This window comes from Lissotriton vulgaris, unplaced genomic scaffold (genome assembly GCF_964263255.1).
Source record: "Lissotriton vulgaris unplaced genomic scaffold, aLisVul1.2 SCAFFOLD_2307, whole genome shotgun sequence".
Taxonomy (NCBI): domain Eukaryota; kingdom Metazoa; phylum Chordata; class Amphibia; order Caudata; family Salamandridae; genus Lissotriton; species Lissotriton vulgaris.
In genome coordinates this window covers 79,346-103,559 of record NW_028250373.1, presented here as the reverse complement: position 1 = coordinate 103,559, position 24,214 = coordinate 79,346, and the positions used below count along the sequence as shown (strand labels likewise).

Genomic DNA, 24,214 nt, shown 5'->3' with positions numbered 1-24,214 from the left:
GACCCTTCCTCAAAAGTGAATCATATCTTTGTAAATATGATGCTTTTCTGCTTTCTCCCTGCGTGAAAACGCAGCATCCTTGCTGTGTTGCATGAAAGTTTAGTAAATCGGGGCCTAAATCACAAATATGAAGTTGAGTAGTTTGTGAATTCAGTTACAAAAAATGCACGTGAACAATTGCAAGTACAAGCAAGGGGCTAAATGTTCAGAACATATGGTGAACAAAAGTGAGGTCAGATTAAGATTTGACCTTAGGTCGTGAGAAAAAAGAAGCACTGGCTCCTTCTGCTCCATAATAAGGGATATTGAATTCAGTGATACTATGGGGTCGATTCCGATCCTGGTAAAAAACCGTCCGTACGATTCGTATCTGGAGCCCTTTCCGTACGAATTGTACCTGTCCGTCTGAGTTGCGTAGTACGTTCCGCATTCCATAAATCCGTCCGAATCGTCACGATCCGTACGTATTGCAAGGCTGAAACTGTGAACCGTACGACTCGTACGGTCCACGTCAGGTAAGGGCGATTTGTACAGAAGAGCGCACAATCACATACACACCGTATGGCGCGTACCCCCCATGATCGCAGGGGTACGGCGCGTACCCCTGCGATCATGGGGGATACGCGCCGTACCCCGTGATAGCAGGGTGTACTCACCGTACACCCAGCGAACATGGGGTACGATGCGTACACCCCGAGATCGCGGGGTACGGCGCGTACCCCCCATGATCGCAGGGGTACGCGCCGTACCCCTGCGATCATGGGGGATACGCGCCGTACCCGGGGGGGGGGCGTCCGTACCTGTTTCGGGGCGAACTCTGCTTTTACAGCTGTTTTCAGCTCTCGTAGGAAAAGGGTCGTACGGTGCGTACCTGACACGAATCGTACTTGCCGGGTCGGAAAAAGCATCTGTGATCCATACAGATGTCGCGTACAGCGGGTTCCTAGGGAGAATTGTGCGGAGAAACGAGTCGTACGGTATTTGTACGATTCGTACGGAGTCCTGCTCCTGGTACGAATCGTAATTCGTCGTACGTACGGGGGACGTTGCAGGGTACGATTTGTACGGGAAAAACGCTCCGTACGGCTAATCGGAATGCTTTTTCCAGGATCGGAATCGGCCCCTTGGTGTCTTGGTAGCTTAGCCTCATTCTTTTGTGATTAACTTATGGATACATAAGCCAAGCGGAACAAATTGCGACACAACACTTAAATGATACTAAAACCTACTTGGCAAATCTATCCTGGTATCAAACCCCTTTAGCTGTATCCACATTAGTAAGAGTAAGAAGGGGATGAAATATTTCTGGATCCAATTTTTTAAACAGCTAAATATGTCATTTTGAAGAGCTATATAAAATCTAATCATCCAAAATAGGTTTCTGAAACTATAGTAATGACTTACTTAAAGTGAGATTGCTGTGATTGAATGAGCAATATTGTAGATTTGTTAGTCTAATGCTAAAGAGATCAGTAGATGATTTGAAAGCAAACCATCTAATGGAATTATAGCTTCTGGGTGATGCTTTGAAACTGAAGAAGTATTGTTCAAATTATTGTTTTTGTTCTCTTTATGTTTCTTTGTTTCTCATCATCTGCTATAAATAACGAATTAATTCGGGGTCATTTTTGATTAGCTGAATGGATGAAGTTTCAGAATATTAATTATTTTCATAGAAAAAGCTTCTTGTATTAAATGGTGCTACCAAAAATTGTTGATAGTTTATACTGGTTGTTATGTGGTGATGTGGAGACAAATACTTTTATAGAAGGAACATAAAAGGAGTAAAATAAAGAAAGCGAACAAATACGTTTTGTTAAATTCATGCGGTACTTCAAATATTTGGGCTCCATACAAATAGAGCTTGGTATAGTATTCCATACTACAGGCGAGAGGCAAGGAAAGGTGGATTTAGAGAATCGCTCATCTACAAATTGGATATTTCATACTGAAATCTAGGATATCTACTGGGAGTTTCAACTTGCTGGGCTGATGATAAAATAAAAAGAAAATAGACTGACACACAAATATAAACGCCTTAGACTTTAGATATGCTATTTTAAAGAGGAGCAGTGCCGCTAAGCACAGCTATAACAAGGTTTGCAGGGCAGGGGAAAATTATTAAATGTTCTTGCCAACTTGTAGCACTGGTTTGAATGGAAATGAGAGCGTGGAAAACTGCATTATCAGAGTTCAGTTGGGTAAGACCGTTGACACTCCTGAGGCACAGCCGGGAGCCTTGTTTGTTTGTTTTTTAAAACTGGTGTGAGAAAACTGAAACTTCTGTTTGTTTTTAAAATCACCTTCTTCCTACCTTGCCTCGTGGTCTCCTGTGCACTTATCCAACTCTGAGACCTCCGCGCAGCCGAGATTAACGCTGCCGCGGGATAGGGAAATCGCTACTCGGCGCCATCACCAAGCCTGACCTCAGGCCACGCCCCCTCACAGTAGGCCACGCCCCGCCCTCAAAACCGAGCTGACTACGAGCTCCCATCCAAGACCGTTGACACTCCTGAGGCACAGCCTGGAGCCTTGTTTGTTTGTTTTTTAAAACTGGTGTGAGAAAACTGAAACTTCTGTTTGTTTTTAAAATCACCTTCTTCCTACCTTGCCTCGTGGTCTCCTGGGCACTTATCCAACTCTGAGACCCCCGCGCAGCCGAGATTAACGCTGCCGGGGGATAGGGAAATCGCTACTCGGCGCCATCACCATGCCTGACCTCAGGCCACCCCCTCTCACAGTAGGCCACGCCCCCGCCCTCAAAACCGAGCTGACTACGAGCTCGCATCCAAGACCGTTGACACTCCTGAGGCACAGCCGGGAGCCTTGTTTGTTTGTTTTTTAAAACTGGTGTGAGAAAACTGAAACTTCTGTTTGTTTTTAAAATCACCTTCTTCCTACCTTGCCTCGTGGTCTCCTGGGCACTTATCCAACTCTGAGACCCCTGCGCAGCCGAGATTAACTCTGCCGTGGGATAGGGAAATCGCTACTCGGCGCCATCACCAAGCCTGACCTCAGGCCACGCCCCCTCACAGTCAGCCACGCCCCGCCCTCAAAACCGAGCTGACTGCGAGCTCGCATCCAAGACCGTTGACACTCCTGAGGCACAGCCGGGAGCCTTGTTTGTTTGTTTTTTAAAACTGGTGTGAGAAAACTGAAACTTCTGTTTGTTATTAAAATCACCTTCTTCCTACCTTGCCTCGTGGTCTCCTGGGCACTTATCCAACTCTGAGACCCCCGCGCAGCCAAGATTAACGCTGCCGCGGGATAGGGAAATCGCTACTCGGCGCCATCACCAAGCCTGACCTCAGGCCACGCCCCCTCACAGTAGGCCACGCCCAAATTCGCCTTTAAGATAATGTACTTCCCACGGACGCGCAGCGGACGGGCGCAGCGGGCGCGCCTAAGGCAAGCCCGTCTGGGCCCGTCTGGGCCCGTCTGGGCCCGTCCGGGCCCGGCCAGCCCTAGGCCCAGTCGCTATGCCCATTTCTTCCAAGAGTCGCCTCACTTACACCCAAGGTAGGCTCCTCGCACTTAACGCTCCAAAAAACATAAACTGTACTTACACCTATACAGGAGAAAAACCTTTTTTTAATTGGGAACTTTGCAACCCGGCTCATACCAACGCAGTACGCCACGGCCTACAACTCAGCCTCCTCAATTGTAGGTCCCTACCTAAACACACCCGCGAGATAAACCTTCTCATACAAGATCTTGCCATTGACATTCTGTTCCTGACGGAAACTTGGCTCACCCCCAGTACCGACTCCGACATCGTGAATGCCCTTCCACCCGGCTACCAAATCTACTCTCAGAACAGACCCCTCGGAAGAGGAGGTGGCCTGGCAATAATATACAGAGAGCATTTTGCCTGCAGAACAAATGACAGCAATATCGATGACTGCAAAAGTTGCCATTTCTCCCTACAGATCTCACCTGCAACCTCCCTCTCTGGTCTACTGATATATCGTCCACCAGGAGCCTCCTCCAAGTTCTCTAGCGCCCTAGTTGATACTGTCACCCTCATGGCAACGACATCTCCCAACTTTGTAATCCTGGGTGACCTCAATCTCCATCTACTAGACCCCAAGGACCTCACTTCCTCTGAACTTCTTACCGATCTCACTTCTTATGACTTACGTCTGGTGAACTCAGAGGCGACTCATGACAAAGGGCACCTTCTGGACCCCGTTTTTACCAACATTCACGACCTTAAGACCCGCACTCCCCTCCCGCTTCCGTGGACAGACCATTTCTTGATCTCTATCGACTGGCATCTCCAGGTCCCTCCATCCCCACCACCCAATACCAGGCTCACCGAGAGACGCTGGCATAAACTCTCGCCTGAAGAATGGGCCTCCAGGCCCACAGAAGCTCCCCCCCCCAGTCCTAGACCCAGTCACTGCCAATACGAAGTTTAACTCCTGGCTCACTCAATCACTGGACGGCATACTTCCTAAAAAAAGTACTGTGAAACGAGCCAAAAGAGTGAACCCGGCCCCCTGGTACACCCCTGAGCTTAACTTATTACGTAAGGACTGCAAAAGGACAGAGCGCACCTGGAGGAAGGACAAATCCACAGCCAAAAAGGACGCCTTCCGTGCCTCCATAAGAATCTATAAACTTGCGCTACGTAACACCAAAAGCCATTTTTTTGATGAAAGAATAAAAAACTCCTTCTGTTCAGCCAGAGAAACTTTTATCATTTTAAAAGAACTCTTCAAAGTCCCGGATCCTCGGCCGGAGAAATTCCCTGCTCCTAACTCCTCCGAGGATAAATGCCATAAACTGTCAAAATACTTTGACGAGAAAATCCAGAAAATTCTCGCCTCCCTACCCCCAGTCGACCACAGTACCAACCATGAGGGTCGCCTCAAACCTGACCCTACCTCCAGCCTTCACCCGGACCAACCTACCATCCACCTAGACACCCTCGGCCCCGTAACCATTGATGAGGTCTTGACCACGCTCGCCACAATCAAAAGTGGCTCGCCCAGCGATCCGGTGCCCATGCGCATCCTCAAAAAAGTGGCTTCCACTATTGCCCCCCCTCTAACAGACCTCATCAACTCTTTATTACTGCAGGGAAAGGTCCCCCCCAATGGAAAGTGGCTGTTGTTAAGGCACTTCTCAAAAAACCCTCACTAGACCCTCTGGACCTGACCAACTACAGGCCAATCTCCCTCCTCCCCGGAATTAGTAAAATCACTGAAAAAATAGTGAATAAAAATCTCTCCCAGTTTCTTGAGTCTAACAACTTGCTTAGGAGCTCGCAGACTGGATTTCGCCCTGGTCAGGGCACGGACACCGCCCTCTTGGCTGCAGTGGAAGAGACCAGATGCATTCTGGACGAAGGAGGATCAGTGGCAGTGATCCTCCTGGACCTATGTGCGGCCTTCGACACTGTCAACCACCGGGTTTTTTTCCAGCGACTCAGAGACATCGGGGTGGAGGGCACTGCCCTAGCTTGGTTTTCATCATTCATAAACCACCGCTCCTTTTAGGTTTGGGAAAACGATGCCCGCTCCCCAGCAGTTCCCCTCCAGTGCGGAGTGCCGCAGGGCTCTTCGCTAAGCCCGACATTATTTAATGTCTACATGTCCCCACTGGAGGAGGTAGTCACCCCGTTCGGAGTGAAAATCATTAGCTACGCTGACGACACTCAGCTTGTGGTGTCCTTATCCCATCCCAACCAAGAACCATCTAATCTCCACAGCTGCCTCTCCGAAATCCAGGGGTGGATGAATAACTCAGCGTTGAAACTCAACGGGTCCAAGACTGAAATCCTGCTTTTTGGTCAAAAAGGACTCTCCCTTCCCCCCAACCTCTGGCCCTCCTGTCTAGGGGAACCCCCGGCCCCCAAAACCGAGATTAAGAGCCTGGGAATCGGGCTAGAGGAAGAACTGTCCTTCAAAACCCAAGCTAAAAAAACTGCTGGGATTTGTTTTGGGCTTCTTAGATCAGTCAGGAAAATCCTCCCCCTGCTCCCTCCCATCTCCCGCAAACTGCTGATCCAAGACCTTATTCTATCTAGGCTGGATTACAGCAATGCCATCTACCTGGGAGCCCCCGAAATCACCTTCAATAAATTACAAAGAATTCAAAACGCCGCGGCCCGGCTTCTCACCAACACTCCGGCCAGATCCTCGGCAAAACCAGCTTTGAAACTCCTTCACTGGCTCCCAGTAAGAGAAAGAGTCAAGTTCAAGGCTCTCTGCCTGGCTCACAAACTCTTGCAGGACAAGGGTCCCCCCATCCTCAAAAACTTCATCACACCCTATAAGGCCACAAGAGCCCTTCGTTCGGATCACTAACACCTTATCACAGTCCACAGAGAGAAAAAGGCACGCACAGGCGGGCGGCGATTCTCAGTGAACACGGCCAGCCTATGGGACTCCCTCCCCCGGAAACTAAGGATGGAATCTGACCACCTCCATTTCAGGAGACTTTTGAAAACGCACCTCTTCCCTTGATTTCCCTTTTCTTTCTGGCTCACCACTCTCTCGACTGTCTTGGTTTAGTGCTGGGATGCTTACAGGTTACTATGCGCTCTACAAAACCCAATTAATAATAATAATAATAATAATAATAATAATAATCATAAGATAGTGTAAGACTGTAATTAGGTGGTGTTTTGGTGAAGCCATGCATTGCACAACCCAAATTTTCCCATTTCAATATTGCCATTTCAAATTTCTCTTTAAGAAACATTATTTTTTAATCAGTTCTTGGATTGAGGGTTTCTGCCATTTTCGATGAATTCTGGCTTAATTATGCGAATTAAAAATTAAAATGAGTTTTATTTTGAAATGTTGTCTTCACTTCTAAACAGGGATGCAGCCAAGGGACAAACATAACAGGATCTGCTAGGAGGAAAAGAACATCAGCTAAAGCCAGCACTGCCTCATCAGAGGGCACATCGTCTTCAGTGACTGTTTCTTCTGGACCAATATACACAGCCAGTGAAGGTATATCACAACTAAGATTTGTCTGTGACAACACATTATTCCAAGAATATTCAAAGTGGACTGAGATGGCTCCAAAGCCCATGTGTGTAGAGGCAAGTGAAATCGTTAACACTCCTTGGTTATGTGTTGAACAGGACAGGCTTCATTACACTGATGTTTGTCTTTTGAGTGCAAAAAGTCTATATTGCTTTAGACATTAATTGGGTTAACATGATTCAGACAAAATTGAATATTCCATTCACTTTCCGGACTTTTTTCATAAGGTAGTATGCCTGAAAAACACAATTACATGCAATAAATAGTAACATTTAAGTGTCACCATCAATATATGTGCATGTGATATATAAAAAAAAATACGCAACACCATGGTAATAAAACACCAAACACGTTTACCATTGGACCATCAGTAATTTAATTGGGGATCGTGTCTTAGACCCTAGTTACTATCTAATAAGAAGATCACACATGTTTAAATCTAATGTGGCATGGTTTGTACATGGTCATATTTAAATTTCATCTAGGCTGATTTATTCTTTTCATTTTACTCTGATCATGATTTTAAACACAGAATTTTAGTTTTTTTCTTGTTGTTTAATGACCTCCTTGAGTTGGGAAGTTAGATATTGCTTTAGAAATAAAAACGATTAATATCGTTTTAGACATGCTAAATGAACAGGAATACGTATTTATGTACGTTCAAGTATTCCAACAAAAATAACTAAAAAAGACAAAACATAGATAGTAAAAATAAAATTAAACAACAATTAGGAGGAACAAGTATACTTTAAAAGGACAAGGGCCCACCTGCATCAATATCGGCTTTTGCGATTTCTAAATTGCGATAAATAGCGATTCGCAATTTAGAAATCGCAAATGCCTATACATGATTATTTTTTTCATTTTTTATGCAATTCGGTAGAAATCGCTATTTTTACCGAATCGCATAAAAAATTTGATTTTCAAATTGCGAATTCGCATTTCCCATTCATTCCTATGGCCCAAAAGGCCCATAGGAATGAATGGGAATTGCGAATTCGCAATTTGAAAATCGCAAATCCTGATTGCATTTCAAGGGTGGTGAGGGGGGTTCAAATGAACCCCCCCTGCACCCATGAAATGTTGTTTTCGCATCATGTTGCACACACACATGTCCTAAGGACATGTGTGTCCGTAACATGAATGTTTTAAAAATGCATTTTCTGCGTTATTTACACTTTTTGCAAATTTACCGAGTAGTTCAACTACTCGGTAAATTTATCCCTCTAATTGCGAATTCGCAATTTAAAAAGTAATCATGCATTGCTTTTAAGAAATCGCAAATTTGCGATTTCTTAAAAGCAATCGCAATTTTAGAAATCGCAAAAATGTTGCGATTTCTAAAATTGCTTGATGCATCCAAAAAAACATTTTTGGAATCGCAAACGGCCGATTTTGAGGAATCGCACCGTTTGCGACTCCAAAAATGCTTGATGCATGTGGGCCTTCATGTCTTGCATGAAATTCAAATGTGAATAATTCTGTGTGTTTGTATTAACAAGATGGTTAAGTTGAAATAACACTGTGAAAGCCATATTACAGTTCTAGAAAAAAAATGCTAAGCTTAGTAAAGGTTTCTATCAATAGGAACACATATTTATGTACTTTCAACTATTACAACAAAATTAAATAAAAAAAAGACAAAACGTAAATATAAAAAAACAATAAAACAATGCAATAATTAGGATGAACAAGTATACTTTAAAAGGACTTGATGTCTTGCATGAAATTCAAATATGGATAATTCTGTGTGTTTGTATTAACAAAATTGTCTAGTTGTAACAACACTGTGAAAGAAAAAGAGAAGATCCCCCCTCGTCCTGTAAGAGGGATTTTTCTAACCCAGATCCAGCAAGCCAATGCACAGCCTGCTGGATCTGAGAGGCTAAGTAATAGATCTCCAGGCTGGAGACCGCTAGCCCCCCACTCATCCAACGGCCGGAACAGTAAATCCCTTGCCACTGTGCTCCTACCCCCAGCCCACATCAGTGTAGCAATGAGGGACTGTAATGTCTGAAAAACCACATGGGGAAGAGTATTGAACAAGTGTTACATAGAGTACTGACAATGTGGGGGAAACACCATCTTGGAAACTGTCACTCAGCCAATAAAGGAGAGTGGAAAGGAGTTCCAGAATCAGACAGAGTACCACAGGCCCTCAATGACCTCCCAGTATTATATTGCATGCAATTCTAGGGCGTGTGCTCCACCATAACTCCAAGGTATTGAAACTGATCCAATTCTCAACGTTTTGGCAATTCCAGTAATGCTTTGGGGGCACTGTCAACTAGAGCTCCAAGGAGGAACACCAATGACTACCTGTGATTAATCCTATTGTCTGATAGCTCCCCAAAGGCATCCAGGTAGTGTAATAGCAGGAGAAGGGCCGAAAAATAGAGACAGTAGACGGTTGACTGTCCCCACTATAATCCCCTATACAGTCATGACCTGTAAGCTATAGCAAAGAGGAGGGGCAACAATGGGCATCCCCGATGGGTGCCCCTACCTGAGTACGAACCATGGCTCTCAGCATAACTTTCATAATATTACCCTTGCTGTGGGACCGGTATATAAAAGACGCACCCAAGCACGGAAATGTACACCAAACCCCATCTCCTCCAGCACTCTTATAAGGTAGTGCCAGTGGACCATGTTGAATACTTTGGCAATATCAATGGAAACAACTGACAGTCCCTTGTCTCTACCTTCCACCTTGTGGAGCACATGCATTTGCCATCGGAGGTTCATGGTGGTATTATGCCTGGGTATGAAACTGCATTAGTCATCATGAATTAATTGTGTAATCACCAAGCGCAATCTGAAGGCCAGGGCTTTGCAAAGCACCTTCGTATCCATATCGATCATTGGATAATAGGCAGATGGGTCCAAGGCATTGGAACCTCCAAATATGTCTCCAACATTCGTTGCATAAGTATGGGGGCAAAGGTCTGATAAAATTCAGAGGGGAACCATCACTGCCCGGAACCTTCCCCCTGGGTAGGTGGGCAAACACCGTCCGGATATCATCCAAGGTTAGATCTGTATCCAAATTGTGAGCAGCAGCTTCACCCAGTCTCAAAAGCGTCAGGTTGGTCAAATGTACAGCATGTGCTCCGGGTTGTGGAGCTGCGGAGTATAGTGCACCTATTCAAGATGGGACTTAAGAACATCCACTATGCCTCTTTGTGTGTAAACCTCCCAACACTGCGAGGACCATTAGGTGAAGTATAGGGGGGCGATCTGCCTCCCACTGACAGATCCAGGACAACAACTGACCTGAGCAACCCTTCTCTATAGAGGATCTGACGATAAGATTTCAGAGTGTACTTTTCCAGCCTATCCCTCAAAGTACCAGCCTGATGATGAGCCAATACTTTCCCTTGCCGCCCCTCCACATCATCTGGAGGTATTTCTGAATATGTGCATGCTCAGACTCCCTCTGAATGAGTGCAGCCAGCAAAGTTTGTCACACCCTGCCAGAGGCTTATACACCACCCTCAGATTATAACCTTCATTGCCTCCCACTCAATGGACCGACTGTGCGTAGAGGACCAGTTAATGTCTAAGAAGTCAGTCAAGGCACCCGCAAATGTCTCCTTGCTCACACTTCGGGTGGGGAATATCCAAGTTAATAGCGACCAAGCGCCACCATACCAACTCAATCTTGCAGTGGACAGGCGCATGATCAGATAGATAGCGAGACAAATGTGTCACAGCAAGGACTTTGGGACACATTGGGGAAGAAATATGCTATTAAGTCTACAGAAAGTACTGTGGGTTAGGAAATAACAAGTATATTCTCTCAAGGTGGGGTGGTAAGCTCCCAAACATCACACAGGTCCATTTTGTCAATAACCACTCGAAGGGAATAGGTCATCCTTGGCTTAGTGGTGAACATAGCAGGTTGGGGTCGAGGACACCATCCAGCATGCAGTTAAAGTCACTCTCCATCCGCACCGAGAGTCCAGCGCAGGCAAAAGGACGTCCCGCACCTTCAGAGAAAAGCACTCATCATCAATGTTTGGGTCCATATGTGTTGACAAAAGCTACATCCACCCTAACAAGTTTGCCCTGTAGTAACAAATAATGCCCCTCAATATCTGCCTTCATGTAATACAGGGCAAAGCGAGCCCAAGGTGCGAACCATACTATGACACCGTGTGAAAAAGTTGATTAATTAGCTGAATAAACCTGACTGTTTAATTTCCTGGCCAGCCTTGCAGCCCCTGCATCCAAGAGATGGGTCTCCTGTTAGCATGCAATACCCACACTGTATCATTTAAGGAGAGTGAGCACTCTGTCGTGTTTTTTAAAGGTCCCTAGCCCATGCACAATCCAAGAGAGGAGTTTACAAGATCCAGGCTTACTTATTATTACATTAATGTGTGTAGTTAGAGCGTGCACCCTTCCTTGTGACATGACAGCAACCAACCTGGAAGGTAACAAAACAAGCAAGTGAACTAAAGAACCTAACAACCTCCCCCAGGGACATGTAGGACTAAACCACACCATTGTACATGGCCAAAGAGATTAATGTGTCAAGACATACACCATCGTTATCTATCCCCAAGGAGAACCTCAACACTGAAGCGAACCGCTTCTCCCTGTCACTCACAACAAGAAAACCTCCTCATACTCATAAAACAAAATGAAGAACATCCCTTGAAAAACAGTGGAGCTCCAGACAATCTGTCACACCCACTGGGCACTCACGCTTCCCGGGAAGGGCAGATCATGTGCATGCATACAAACCTCCTCTACATTAGCATGCTTAAAACTGCTTCCAGCTTCCATCAGCGGCACCAGCCGGACGGCCATCAGTGCCTCCATCAGACATTGACAATCAAGCTCCTCCCCACGGTACAAATAGGAACAGGAGCATGGAATTTTCCGCAATCAGAGCAACAACACAAAATCAATCAAGGTGGCACTGTATCAACATCAACATCATTGTTTTGAGAAAGAGCATCCAAGGTTTCTCCTTTCTGCATGGCTCACCCAGCAATGTCTCCGGCACCGGCTTACCCACCGAGGCATCCATGGTGCATTCGCCCCGAATCACAATGCGTTCAGTGCCCCTGTAGCTTTGTTGCCACCTCAGGAGCGGACAAGGATGCCTGCACCCACGTTGCCCACTGCAAGTATGGAAGAGCTCTGCCTCACTCAAGGGGTGCACTGAGGGACCAGTTGACATATCTAAAAAGGACCACACATCCTCAGAGAGCTCAAGGAAATGTGATTTTCCCACTGCAATGAGATGAAGTTTAGTTGGGTAGAGGAGATCATTTTTGACTTCCATTGCTGTTCTTGAATGCAAGGAAGGATGTGTGCAGCTCAGGCACCCTCCACAAATTGTCAGGGTAAAGTGCAATGTTTTGGTTCTCAAATTGAGGAACAGGGGCTTCTCTGGCAATTCTCAAAATGTCATCTCTATCCCTCTAATGCAGTACTCTAGAGATGAGAGCCCTCCGGGAGCACTCGGGAGAAGGACCAGCACCAACACTCTATGTGCCCTCTCCACCACAAAAAGTTACATAAGCCCCTAGAACGTAGATTGAGCTTGTTATGTGGGAATCTAGGACCCTATTGTAACTTTTCCCGATTCATGCCCATATATAGGTATAAACCACCCAGTCCTTATATAGGCATAAAGAATCATTGCCTTATTTAGTTATAGCCGGCGCAGCCCTAATACAGCATGGCTACTTCCACTAAACTGCGAGAATCCACATTGATTTCGTGGTAAAACCAGCCCTCAGCAGTCAGGAACCTCCCCCTGCTTGAATACTGATTTATCCAAGAAATCCAGGTGTTTTCAAGGAACTAAGGCACTAGTGGCGATATTATGTCCAATCTTGCGTCAGACTCGGCACCTTCAGGGGTATAAATATGCCTACATTTGCCCAGTCAAACACACGGTGGTTCGGGAGCAGATCGACTAACTACTTGCCCGACGCCCTGCTGATGGAAGTGCTGAAGGAAGCCGACCCTCCAACTGATGCACTGAAAAGACGCTGTCTTTTCTCCTGCCGAGAAATCCAACTCCAGTGTTTCCAGGCTACCCTTGCGGGTTGCTGCGAGATCGAGTCCCAAGAGAGAGATACAAGACCTCTATCATTCTAAAACCAAGCTACGGAGCTGATTCGATCCCTAGAGAATTCTTGAACAGATTCTTGGCAGAGAAATACCAAAACGTAAACTACTCCTCACTTACTCCTCCCTCGTACTAGGCTTAGGTTAGGTACACTGGGGTAGGCGTACGTTAGAAGCACCAGTTGAGTACTTTTGCAATTGCAATTGCAAGTTTTTTTATATAGCGCTAGGATCGACTCCCGAAGGAGTATCTCCGCGCTTCGACCGCTGCGAAACCCTTCCTGGCTTCCCTGAGAGATGGTCCCTTAATGGGTATCTCCAGGGTGAGACCAGGCATCCCCGGCGGTCTGGTGGGGCCGTTAGTGCAGATGAGGCAAGCTTATGCCCAGAGTTGCCGAGTGTGATCGCTGATCAGAGTGGGCACCGAGGCGAGAGAATTATCGAGTCCGCTGACCCTGGTCCAGAAACCTGCCGCGTCGGGAATCGAACCCTGGTCCCGGGCCGTCCTCTGCTCTCGGGTCTGCCGCCTCTAACCAGTGAGCCACACTACTGCACATCATTTTATAACTGTATGTATTTTATGCATTTTATGTATTCTATGTTTATGGCTTAGAAACCATAGCATGCTTTTACAGTACTATTTTATAATACTATTCATATTATATGCCTCATACTTCTTAACTAGCATTTCAATTGTAACAGTGCATTTCTTATGCTTAAGAAATAAGACTGTCAATAAATACTTTTATTGAAAACGCCCGTCTCCCTATTTCTAAAGCAACTCTGGTGAAACTAAGCATGCACGATTGACTAAGTGAAATAGCCGTCTATTGTTTCTGCGACTCTAGAGATACGTTTCTGGGGAAACAAAGTTGTCATGTTATATGGTTGTCAGAGACTAATCCCTTCCTGGTTATTCGAGAAAGTTTCTAGTGACATCTGAACTAGCTGGCACTCACAATTAAGTCTAATATATTTGTCAGAGACCTAGTCGACTTCAGTCCTACGTCTAAGCTGCAGGGTATATTATTCCAATACGCAGAGCCTATTGGGAATATAGGAACTACACTACAAGCTGTACCCAATGCTCCAAGAAGTGCTCTACGGATTGGACCTCCACTCTCTCCCGGAAGCCCAGTAGGTGCACATTTTTCCTACGTGAATGACCCTCAGTATCCTCCACTCTACCCTCCAAGGTGTTGGGGACCTCCATCAATCGGGACACCTGTTGTTTGAGTTTTCGTACCTCCATCTGCAGGGAAGCAATACTGGATTCTACATTCTCCACCTTATCTGTCACTTTGTGGAGGTCCACTCTCAGTAGATTACCTTAAATGGGCACCCCCACAATTTGACCCTCCAGAGCAACTCTGGAGCCCTGAATTGCCTCTAGGAGGGCAGCGCTCTCGTTCTCATGCTGGCACTCCTACAGAGAGATTATGTGGGTGGTCTGGTGAGTGGTGGTGTATTGGGTATTTGTATTCCCCTGCTGCTGTCTATGGAGCCTGTCCTTCCCCATATTTCAACTGTGGGGGTACAATCAGTAGGTATCAATCACCTAACGCAGTCCAGGAGGCAATGTCCCCTGTTGCCTGTTCAGGCAGTCAGTACAGTCAGAAGGCAGGAGGGCTGCAGCACAAGGCTATGTGGCCATGTATACCACAGCTTCCCAAGTGAGCATGATCAAAGCAGTATGTGGCCAGGGACTAAGCACAATTCCACTGCAGGCTCGTCGCAACATCTCCCGGAGGTCACAATCACTCAGGAGTTGGAGAGAGGGCCAGGCAACAGCTACCCAGCAGTACAAAAGTTCTCCAGCACAGACACAGACTAGGGGCATGCCTTAATACTCAAAAGATATGGGTGAATCCAGAAGGTGAGCCAGTGACCACCAGTGTGGGTCCCACCTCCAGGACACCTAAAGATTCCAAGGGTCCCAAGTGTCCCATACGGACCTGATAGTCAGTGCCCCATGACCTCTTACGTAGCAAGGATAACCAGGTTAGTCCAGGGCTCACTCACCACCATGCCACCCCCACACCAGTCACCATTTAGTGTATGACTTACCAGGCCAGCATCTTCAGCATGCCTTCTCTCATCACTTTAGTCTCCAACATATCCTGAATCCTGCAGGGTCCCCTCAAAATGACCTTACAGGTCCTATGGCAGTTACGCTTCTGGCCCAATCTGTAGAGGTTCACCCAGTCGAGGGACACACAATCCCTACTGCCTGCATCATCCTCCAGCTGTCAGAGCACCCACAGAACCAAAACGTGTTGCTCCTCTTAGGCAAGAGCAGTGCACTCCCAGCCTCTGCGATGGCTGCAGTTCACCCCTGCTGCGTGCCACTCAGACTCTTGTTCCACAAGGCATTCAGCAGTCCCCCTCCAGGGCCAAGTTTAATGGGCTTTCAACTACCCACTGCCCATGAGGAAGGTGGAAGGGCTCTTCACTCAGTTGAGCCCCCTATTGAGGCCCAAAGAAATACTGCTCCCCCACATGTCGAGATGCCCTCCAGGTCACAGCGTCAGCAGGCAAGGGAGGTGCAGCTCCTCCAGGAAATCCAGATATCCACAGGGGCCCCTCTTCAGGATACTCACAGACTACCAGGCAGAGTATTTCCCGGCATCAATTCCTTCCAGTCTAGGAGCATGAACACAGTTAGCCCTCCGGCCATGGAGTCAGCCAACGTAGCCAGGTCGGAAGTCCAAAGGCCACAGACATCCACTGGACCTCAAAAGTTACTTCACACCGGCCCCTGGCGAGGATCCTTGTGGCCCAGTGTCAGCTTCCCTTGGCGGCTCCCTCCCGGTCTAAGGGAGTGCGGCATCAGTAGGCCCTAAGCCACGTTGTCAGTCGCATCTGCTCTGCCTCCCGGCAAGCTTCTCAGGTGCAGTCACAAATTTGTTGACGCTCTCCCCACACAAAAAGCAGACATGGGAAAGAGAAATCATTGCATTGCTGGGCAGATTTTATGTGTAGTGCAGCAAGAAGACAATGGATTCAGTGATGGGTTGACGGAGTTCCCTAGAGGCATGTCCTGTGGCCATCTTCGTTGGGCACGCTTCCAATAAAACAGATAGGTTAAGATATAATTTTCAATTTGCAAAACGCAACCTAAAAAGTGGCTCAAAGTGAAAACTACATTTAAATAACACATTTCTCTCAAATGCTTTTTTTGCTGAATCTCTACCACAACTTTAAAAAACCTACCTTTAAAAAGAAACAATGAAGATTCATTAAAACATACAATCAAGTAAATATGCTCAATTATAAATTATTCTTCTATCGAGCAGCAGGAAAATCCTCTATTAAAGTGTAATCAATTTACTGTAGATGGATTTGAAAAATACAGGTTACAGATAATCCTAAATTCAACAATCCTAAAGGTCAAGCAACCCTTGACCTTGTTAGGTAGGTCGCTCCCCCACCACACAGCTCTGCCTGTGTATCCTGACCCTGCCCCAGCTGCCGCTGCTGAGAAGTTGAGGCCCACCTCCACCCGCAGGCTACCACCTGCGCCTCATCCCTGGTGGCCAGTGGTAGGCCTTAGGTTTGTATCACTATCACTGTCTTTCCCTGTACTGCCCTTACTGTCTTCTGATGTCTGTGACCGCTGTTATCTGTCTACTCCCTGTGCCTGCACTCTTTTCTGTGCCCGTTTTCCTTTGCCTTCTGTTCCCCTCGTTGCCCCCTGATTTGCGCCTGGTTGCCTTCGGTGCCCTCTAGCGCTCCCGTTCCTGCCGCTGCGTCCCCTGAAGACAGCCCCCCTCCCTGCCCATTTGCTGCCCCTGCCTTCCGCCTCCGAGCTGCTCCTCCATCCCAGCCTCCCTGCCTAAGGCAAGCCCGTCTGTGCCCGTCCGCACCCAGGCCATGCCCTGCTCTAGAAACCATGGTCCCTGCACCAGCCACGACGACCGCTGCTGCTACGATGCCAGCACACCTCGTGCTCTCAACTACGGATGGACCGACACCTGCTTCAAAGCTGCCTCGAAACGCACGCAGGGTCCCTTCACCTGCCGGAACTGCAGCTACACCAGCCTCAGAGCCGCCGAACCACCTGCCAAAAAAGGCCACAATCACCTCCTATGCATCCTACTGAACACCCGCCCAGCACGCAAACATGCAGTCGAGCTCTGGGATCTGCTCGACACTTCATCCCCGGACTTCGCTTTCCTGACAGAGACCTGGATGAACAACTCCTCCGCACTCGACATCGCCATTGCCATCCCAGATGGCTACAAGATCACCCGCAGAGACCGCACCAACAGAGTCAGAGGAGGAATCGCCATCATCCACAAAAACAGCATCAGGGTCTTGACCAGCACCGACAACACACTCAGCACCGCCGAACACATGCATTTCCAGATCCACACAGACCCCAACTCCATCCTCAGTGGCACCCTTGTCTACAGACCCCCAGACCCCGATCCCAGTTCAGCGACTCCATCGCCAACTTCAACAGCACGTACGCCCTGACCTCCATAGACTACATCCTCCTCGGAGACCTGAACTTTCACCTTGAAAACAACAATGACAGCAACTCCACCATCCTGATTGATAACCTCGCCAACCTCGTACCGAGGCAACTCGTCACAATGCTTACCCACACGCTCAACCCCGTCTTCTCCTCAAGCTCCCACGTCTCCTTCATCCACACCACCGAACTCCTCTGGACCGACCACCACTGCATCCACTTCACCTACAGGAAACCCACCACTCACCATTGCATTCAACAGATCCCTCGCCACTGCTGGAGCAAAATCACGAAGACCAATTACACGCAAACCTCGCTCTCAGTCCACCCACCGAACCATCCAACTCCGACGACGCTGCCCACAGCCTCAGACGCTGGATCGACGACTGCGCCAACACCCTTGTCCCACTGAAGAAATCCTCCTATAGAGACACCAGCTAGAGGGCCAGCTGGTTCACCCCAGAACTCCTAGCCTCCAAGCAAGCTTGCCGGAAACTAGAGAAGATATGGCACAGTGAGCAGACTCCAGACAGCCACGCAGCCCACAAGGACGACATCCGCAACCACCATCACTTCATCAGGACTGCCAAGAAGATCTCCTTCAAAGACCGCCTCGACAACACGACAACAATGCACACAATAGCAATGAGCTCTTCAACATCGTGAAGGAACTTTCCAAACCCAGCTTCAACACCAACGACATCCCGCCATCGCAAGCCCTGTGCAACTCCCTCGCCACGTTTTTCCACAGCAAGATAGCAGGCATCACAACAGCTTCAACCCCCAGAGAGGCCCAACAGACATCAACACAACCGACTCTTCGCACACCATCGACCACGACCCCCTCCTAGCCTGGGCCAACGTGAGCATCGAGGACACCATCAAGACCATAAGCACAATCTACTCAGGCTCCCCGTCAGACCCATTCCCACACCACATCTTCAACAAAGCCAGAGGCTCCATTACACCCCATCTTCGCAATGTGATCAATATCTCCCTCGAGACCGCGACCTTCGCAGAGAGCTGGAGACATGCAGAGATCAACGCCCTACTCAAAAAACCCAAGGCGGACCCAAGAGACCTCAAGAACTTCTGGCCCATCTCTGTGCTTCCATTCCCGGCCAAGGTCATCGAGAAAATCGCCAACGGAAAGCTAACCCGATACCTCGAAGAAAACAGAACCCTGGACCCTTCCCTGTCAGAGTTCTGCAGCAACCACAGCACCGAGACTGCCCAAATCGACTCCACCGACGACATCAGGACCCTGCTGGACAATGGTGAGACCGCGGCCCTCATCCTCCTGGACCTCTCTGCCGCCTTCGACACCGTCTGCCACTGCACACTACGCGCACGCCTCCAAGCCGTAGGGATCTGAGACAAGGTTCTGGAATGGACCACCTCCTTCCTCTCCGGCAGAACCCAGAGTGTATGCCTCCCCCATTCCGATCCGAAACCTCAGAGATCATCTGTGGCGTACCCCAGGGATCTTCCCTCAGACCGACACTGTTCGACATTTACATGGCCCAGCTTGCACACTTCGCCCAACAGCACGACCTCAACATAATCTCCTACGTCGACAACACTCAACTGATCCTCTCCCTCACCAAGTACCCCATCACTGCCAAATCCATCCTCCACCAAGTAATGAAGGCTGTCGCCGACTGGGTGAAGATCAGTTGACTGAAGTTGAACAGTGACAAGACGGAGGTCTTAATCCTTGGCTCCAACCCTTCAGCCTGGGACGACTCCTGGTGGCCGATGGCACTGGGGGCAGCCCCGACACCCACGACCACCTACACAACCTGGGAATCATCCTTGACTCAACGCTCTCCATGACCAAGAAAGTCAACACCATCTCCTCCTCATGCTTCAACACCCTCCGCATGCTCCGCAAGATCTACAGGTGGAACCCGACAGTTACAAGAAAAACAGTCACCCAGACACTCGTCAGCAGCAGACTCAACAACGGAAACACCCTCTACGCGGGAGCCCCGGCTACTACTGCAACGCATCCAAAATGCATCTGCACGACTGATCCTCGACGTATCACACCACAGCCATATCACCCTCCACCTGAGAAACTTACACTGGCTCCCTGTCAGTCAGAGGATATCCTTCAAGCTCCTCATCCACGCACACAAGGCACTCCACAAGACCGCCCAGCCTACCTCAACAGACTACTTTCCTTCAATATTCCCAACCGCCATCTCCGCTCAGCCAACCTCGCACTCGCCACCGTCCCTCACATCCGAAGAACAACCACCGGCAGGAGATCCTTCTCCCACTTCGCCGCCAAGACCTGGAACACCCTCCCACTGAGCCTACGACAGACTGAAGACCTGCTGACCTTCAGGAGGCTACTCAAGACCTGGCTGTTTGACCAGTAGCGCCCCCCCTCCCAGTGCCTTGAGACCCTTGCAGGTATGTAGTGCGCTCTACAAATAATTGATTGATTAATTGATTGAAATATTTCTTGTTGCATATTAGCATCTCGTAGTTTGTCTAGATATGGGAACATTTAATCATCCTCAGCCCAGTTGTGCCTGAACAAAGAAGTGGACTCGTTTGAGGCTACATGCTGAAAATCCCCTAATTTTGAAACATTGTTAATTTTCATATTATGGTCTGTTTTAGAGCATGTTAAAGGCAAGGAAGGATCATTATTTCCACACTCATTGCTCTCATCAGTTTCTTTGCTCTTTCATCACACTTTAGTTTCCTTTTTAATATTTCTTTAATACAAGAGAGTGGTATCTTATTTTCAGAAGATTATAGCAATTTGTTACAATTTTGCTAGGTTTGTAGAGCAACTTGATCATGCCAAGCAGTCTGGTTTAATTCTAATCTGAAAGCTCAGGCTATTGCTGCTGTAAGAAGATGAAGCAATTGTTTTATGCAGTAGTTCTCCACAACCACCAATGAGGACTTTTTATTTAAACTTACTAGCTCAGCACCATATAAAACTTAGGGTAGAACCTTTGCTTTATATGCCTCCATAAAGCAACCATAGTCTTTTTTGAGTTTATGTAATCCTCCAGTTTATGCCAATGCTCATACCTCACATTGATGATCCAACCATGTTACTTTTTATCAAAGATAACCCATCAATATTTAGATACTGACACTTTTCTCAATTTGAACTTTCTCCATGAATCATGTAAAATGACTATGTTTTTAACCAAACCCCAATGTTTTGGATCTATCTAGGTTAATTGTTGGATTTGTTTTTGGGTATAGTTTTTAAATACATTTCGTTTTCTTTGAAGACCTATTTATGTGCCATCTGTGATCACCAGTCTTCAGCATTTAACAAGCAAGAGGCATGAATGTCACCCCACCTTTGGTGAGCTTGAGATGGTTTGTGCCAACACCAAATAGAGATCAGCCAAAAATTGGAGAAAAAAGCAGAGTGGGTAATTCACACCCCTGCCGTAACCTATTATAGATTGTGATTTTTCTGAGCAGAAAACCTCTTGATCAATTCTAGCCGGTGCCCAATTCCCTGAGAGCATGTTTTTCTTAATATTCCCAGTATGCCACTGTGAATTTCCGTTTTGATCAGTTTTTCCTTAATATCACAGACTACTGGGTCAAATTCAGCTTTAAAATCAACAAAACAGCAGAAAAGGTTTCCCCTCTGATTAGTTTGGATCATTGGTCGAGTGGCATTTCCTGAAGACACCCTGTTCTATGGAGTATTGGTTTTTGTCTGTAACCCATTATTTTTAGGCTAGCATGATTGTCTTTCATGAGACTTTTGCTCCTAGAGGTATTAAGCTGAACAAGCAGCATTTATTGGCAGAGTTGGGTTATCCTTTTCATATGGTGGCTTTATCACAGCCCTTGGATTACCAGTCTATATTTGATTTAATAACAGCAGCTGGTAGATTATCTGGACCAGTCGTTCTTGTTAAATTTAGAGAAAATTATAGTTTACTTTATTGTGTCAAACATGAATAAGTCAATCATTGAAGAATCACATTGAAAATCCAAAAACGGCCCCAACTATACAATGACAAAGCAGAAATTATTACCAGCATATGTTGCCTTTAGTCAGGGTGTACAATCTTTATTTGAGTTTGTAACTTTTCACTAAAACTCCTTTAGAGTGAAAATTGCCATTTCCATCTTTTCTCCCTTTATTGTCAGGGAAACTACCTTTACAACGTAGTCATCACATCGCACCACATTTACAACGCAGTCATTACACCGCAACATCCTTTACAATGCATGTCACTACGACGCAACCATTACATTGTATGTCACTACAATGCATGACATTACAACGCATGACACTACAACGCAGGCATTACATCCCATGTCATTACAACGCATACCATTACAACGCATAGTACCCCTATACTATCCAACACTTCCCATACTGTTGCACCCCCTGGAGTTGGAATAGTAATTTTTATCCCCACACTATCCAACACTTCCCCTACTGTTGTACCCTGTGGAGTTAGAATAGTAATTTTTACCGATGCACTATCCAACACTTACCCTACTGTTGCACCCCCTGGAGTTAAAATAGTAATTTTTACCACTACACTATCCAACACTTACCTTAAATGCAATGTAATGGCATGCGATGTAAATGTATGCATTGTAAGGGATGTTGCGGTGTTAAAACAGCGTTGTAAGGGCATGCGTTGTAAATGTATACGTTGTAATGGCATACCTTCTTACTGTCATTAGAAATTAAACAAAACAAAGAGATATTATAAAACAGTAATTGTATTCATTTATAGCAGGAACATTTCCAAAAAGTTTGTTCTCACTTAAGGCTTACAGAGATTCAAAATGTACTCATGAATTACATATCTAACTACATAGTGATTTGTATAAGTAATGAGAGAGAGTTCTGATGACAGTCATTCTTTTTCTAATTCCACACAGATTTGCAAGTATCCAGCGGATCAGATATTTGTAAGTATTTTTTGTAATGATAGGATATTGTCTTTGTGTTTGCAACAGAATGTAACTTAAAGTAGCTGTGCTGAATATTTTAAATATATCCTTCCTCTTCTATGCACTCCATTTAATTTGGTTATTACCCAATATTTCTTTCTTTCTCATGCAAAAATCTTACTATTTCGTTTTCTCCTACACCTGTCTCATCTCACTGAACTGACCCTCTAGGGGTAAATGTACACCTAGATTAGGATGTCTTTAACTTACAAATTCAACTACTATTAAGATTGCAGTAGCCTATGTTATGTGCAAATAAAAACAGTAAATATCTGGATCCATCTTCAATTTTATAATTTTAGAGCCTTAATCTCAATTCATTATGATGTATCCCTGTTTTGTGGCACTACTTTTTGGTTTATAGGTAAAATGTAATTATTTCTGAAATATTTTCCAGGCATTCTGAGCAACCTGAACAAACTATATTAAAGTTGAAATCTGCCTGTTTCCAATCCATAAATATTTTGCAGATAGATGCTTATATTTAACTTTAAATTTGAGGAAGCAGTTAGTTCCATTAACATTGCTCTATGGTTACCTGCTCATGTTTTATGTTTTCTTAGTGGCTTTCCCATTGTGGAAAAAGTAATCTGTGCCTCTTCCTGGATGCTATCTTGGTGATGGATTACTACTGTTGTAAAAAATCAGTTTCACGGCCCCCTTCCTATCAGATCAGATAGTGGGTGAGCATTAGGAATTCATAACTCAATGTGTTTAATGACACAGAACACTTTCTTTAATATGTCTTATCCTTTGCTCAATAAAATAATCAGCATTACAATCTTCATAGAATCACCTCACCTTATTACCTGTGCCAGAACCAGGATTGGAGTTAAAACCCTACATTGGGATAGAATTACACACTATATAGGTCTTATGACTATTAACAGAGTTGTTTTCCTCTATAAAATCCTTTTATTATTCAATCCACGAGATGGTCATCAATGGTTATTCACCTCAATTACACTGTACTGTGGTAATAGTGTGGACTATTACTCTGTACTGTCTGAAAATTTACATTTATTTCTACATTGTCTATAAATAACATTTGCATTTGGAGATATATCAAAGATCCCGTTTGGATTTGGGGGTTTATGCGGTATAGGGGACCAGAGGAGACACACTGTTTCGGTGGGCACACAGACTTGGTGAGTTTGTGAAAATGTTGTGACTTTACTTCCCCACTGACATTACATCCCACACGACTGTGGCATTCTGGGATCTGTAGGCGTTATCCAACTCGCCACAGTAAGACTCATGATAGGGGCGGAGTCACCAATCAAGTAACTGGATGCAGTGGGATATTATAATCTGCAATGTGAACAACACTGCTTATGAACAACACCTCTGGCACTGAAGAAGGCGGATCTTACTGCCGAAATGCATTTGCCTACCTGTGAGCCTCGAGATTAAATGCCTCCTTGAATCCCCGCAAGTGGTCTCTGTTTCTTCTTTGGGAGGAGTTGTTTTTGGATATATATATATATATATATATATATATATATGTACGAAAATTCGTCAATAGCCAAAGCTGCTGCCTCAGCCCAAAACTCCAACAAAGACGAAGGAACAGACCCAATTCTTGGTGCTTTAATCGAGGTGATTTATTACCAGCAAGCCTGCCGCCGCTATATATATATATATATATATATATATATATATATATATA

The 24,214-nt window shown here is 46.1% G+C and overlaps 1 protein-coding gene across 1 annotated transcript in view; it reads left to right on the top strand.

Moving 5' to 3' along the window:
- The window catches only part of LOC147663275 (zona pellucida-like domain-containing protein 1), a gene marked incomplete at its 5' end in the record, with an annotated part of 327,843 nt that overhangs the window by 252,485 nt on the left and 51,144 nt on the right, over nt 1-24,214 (top strand). Inside the window, one exon of the mRNA XM_086950566.1 lies at nt 6,833-6,968. Coding sequence (XP_086806692.1) covers nt 6,833-6,968 — 136 coding nt within the window. The remainder of the gene's footprint in view (nt 1-6,832; nt 6,969-24,214) is intronic.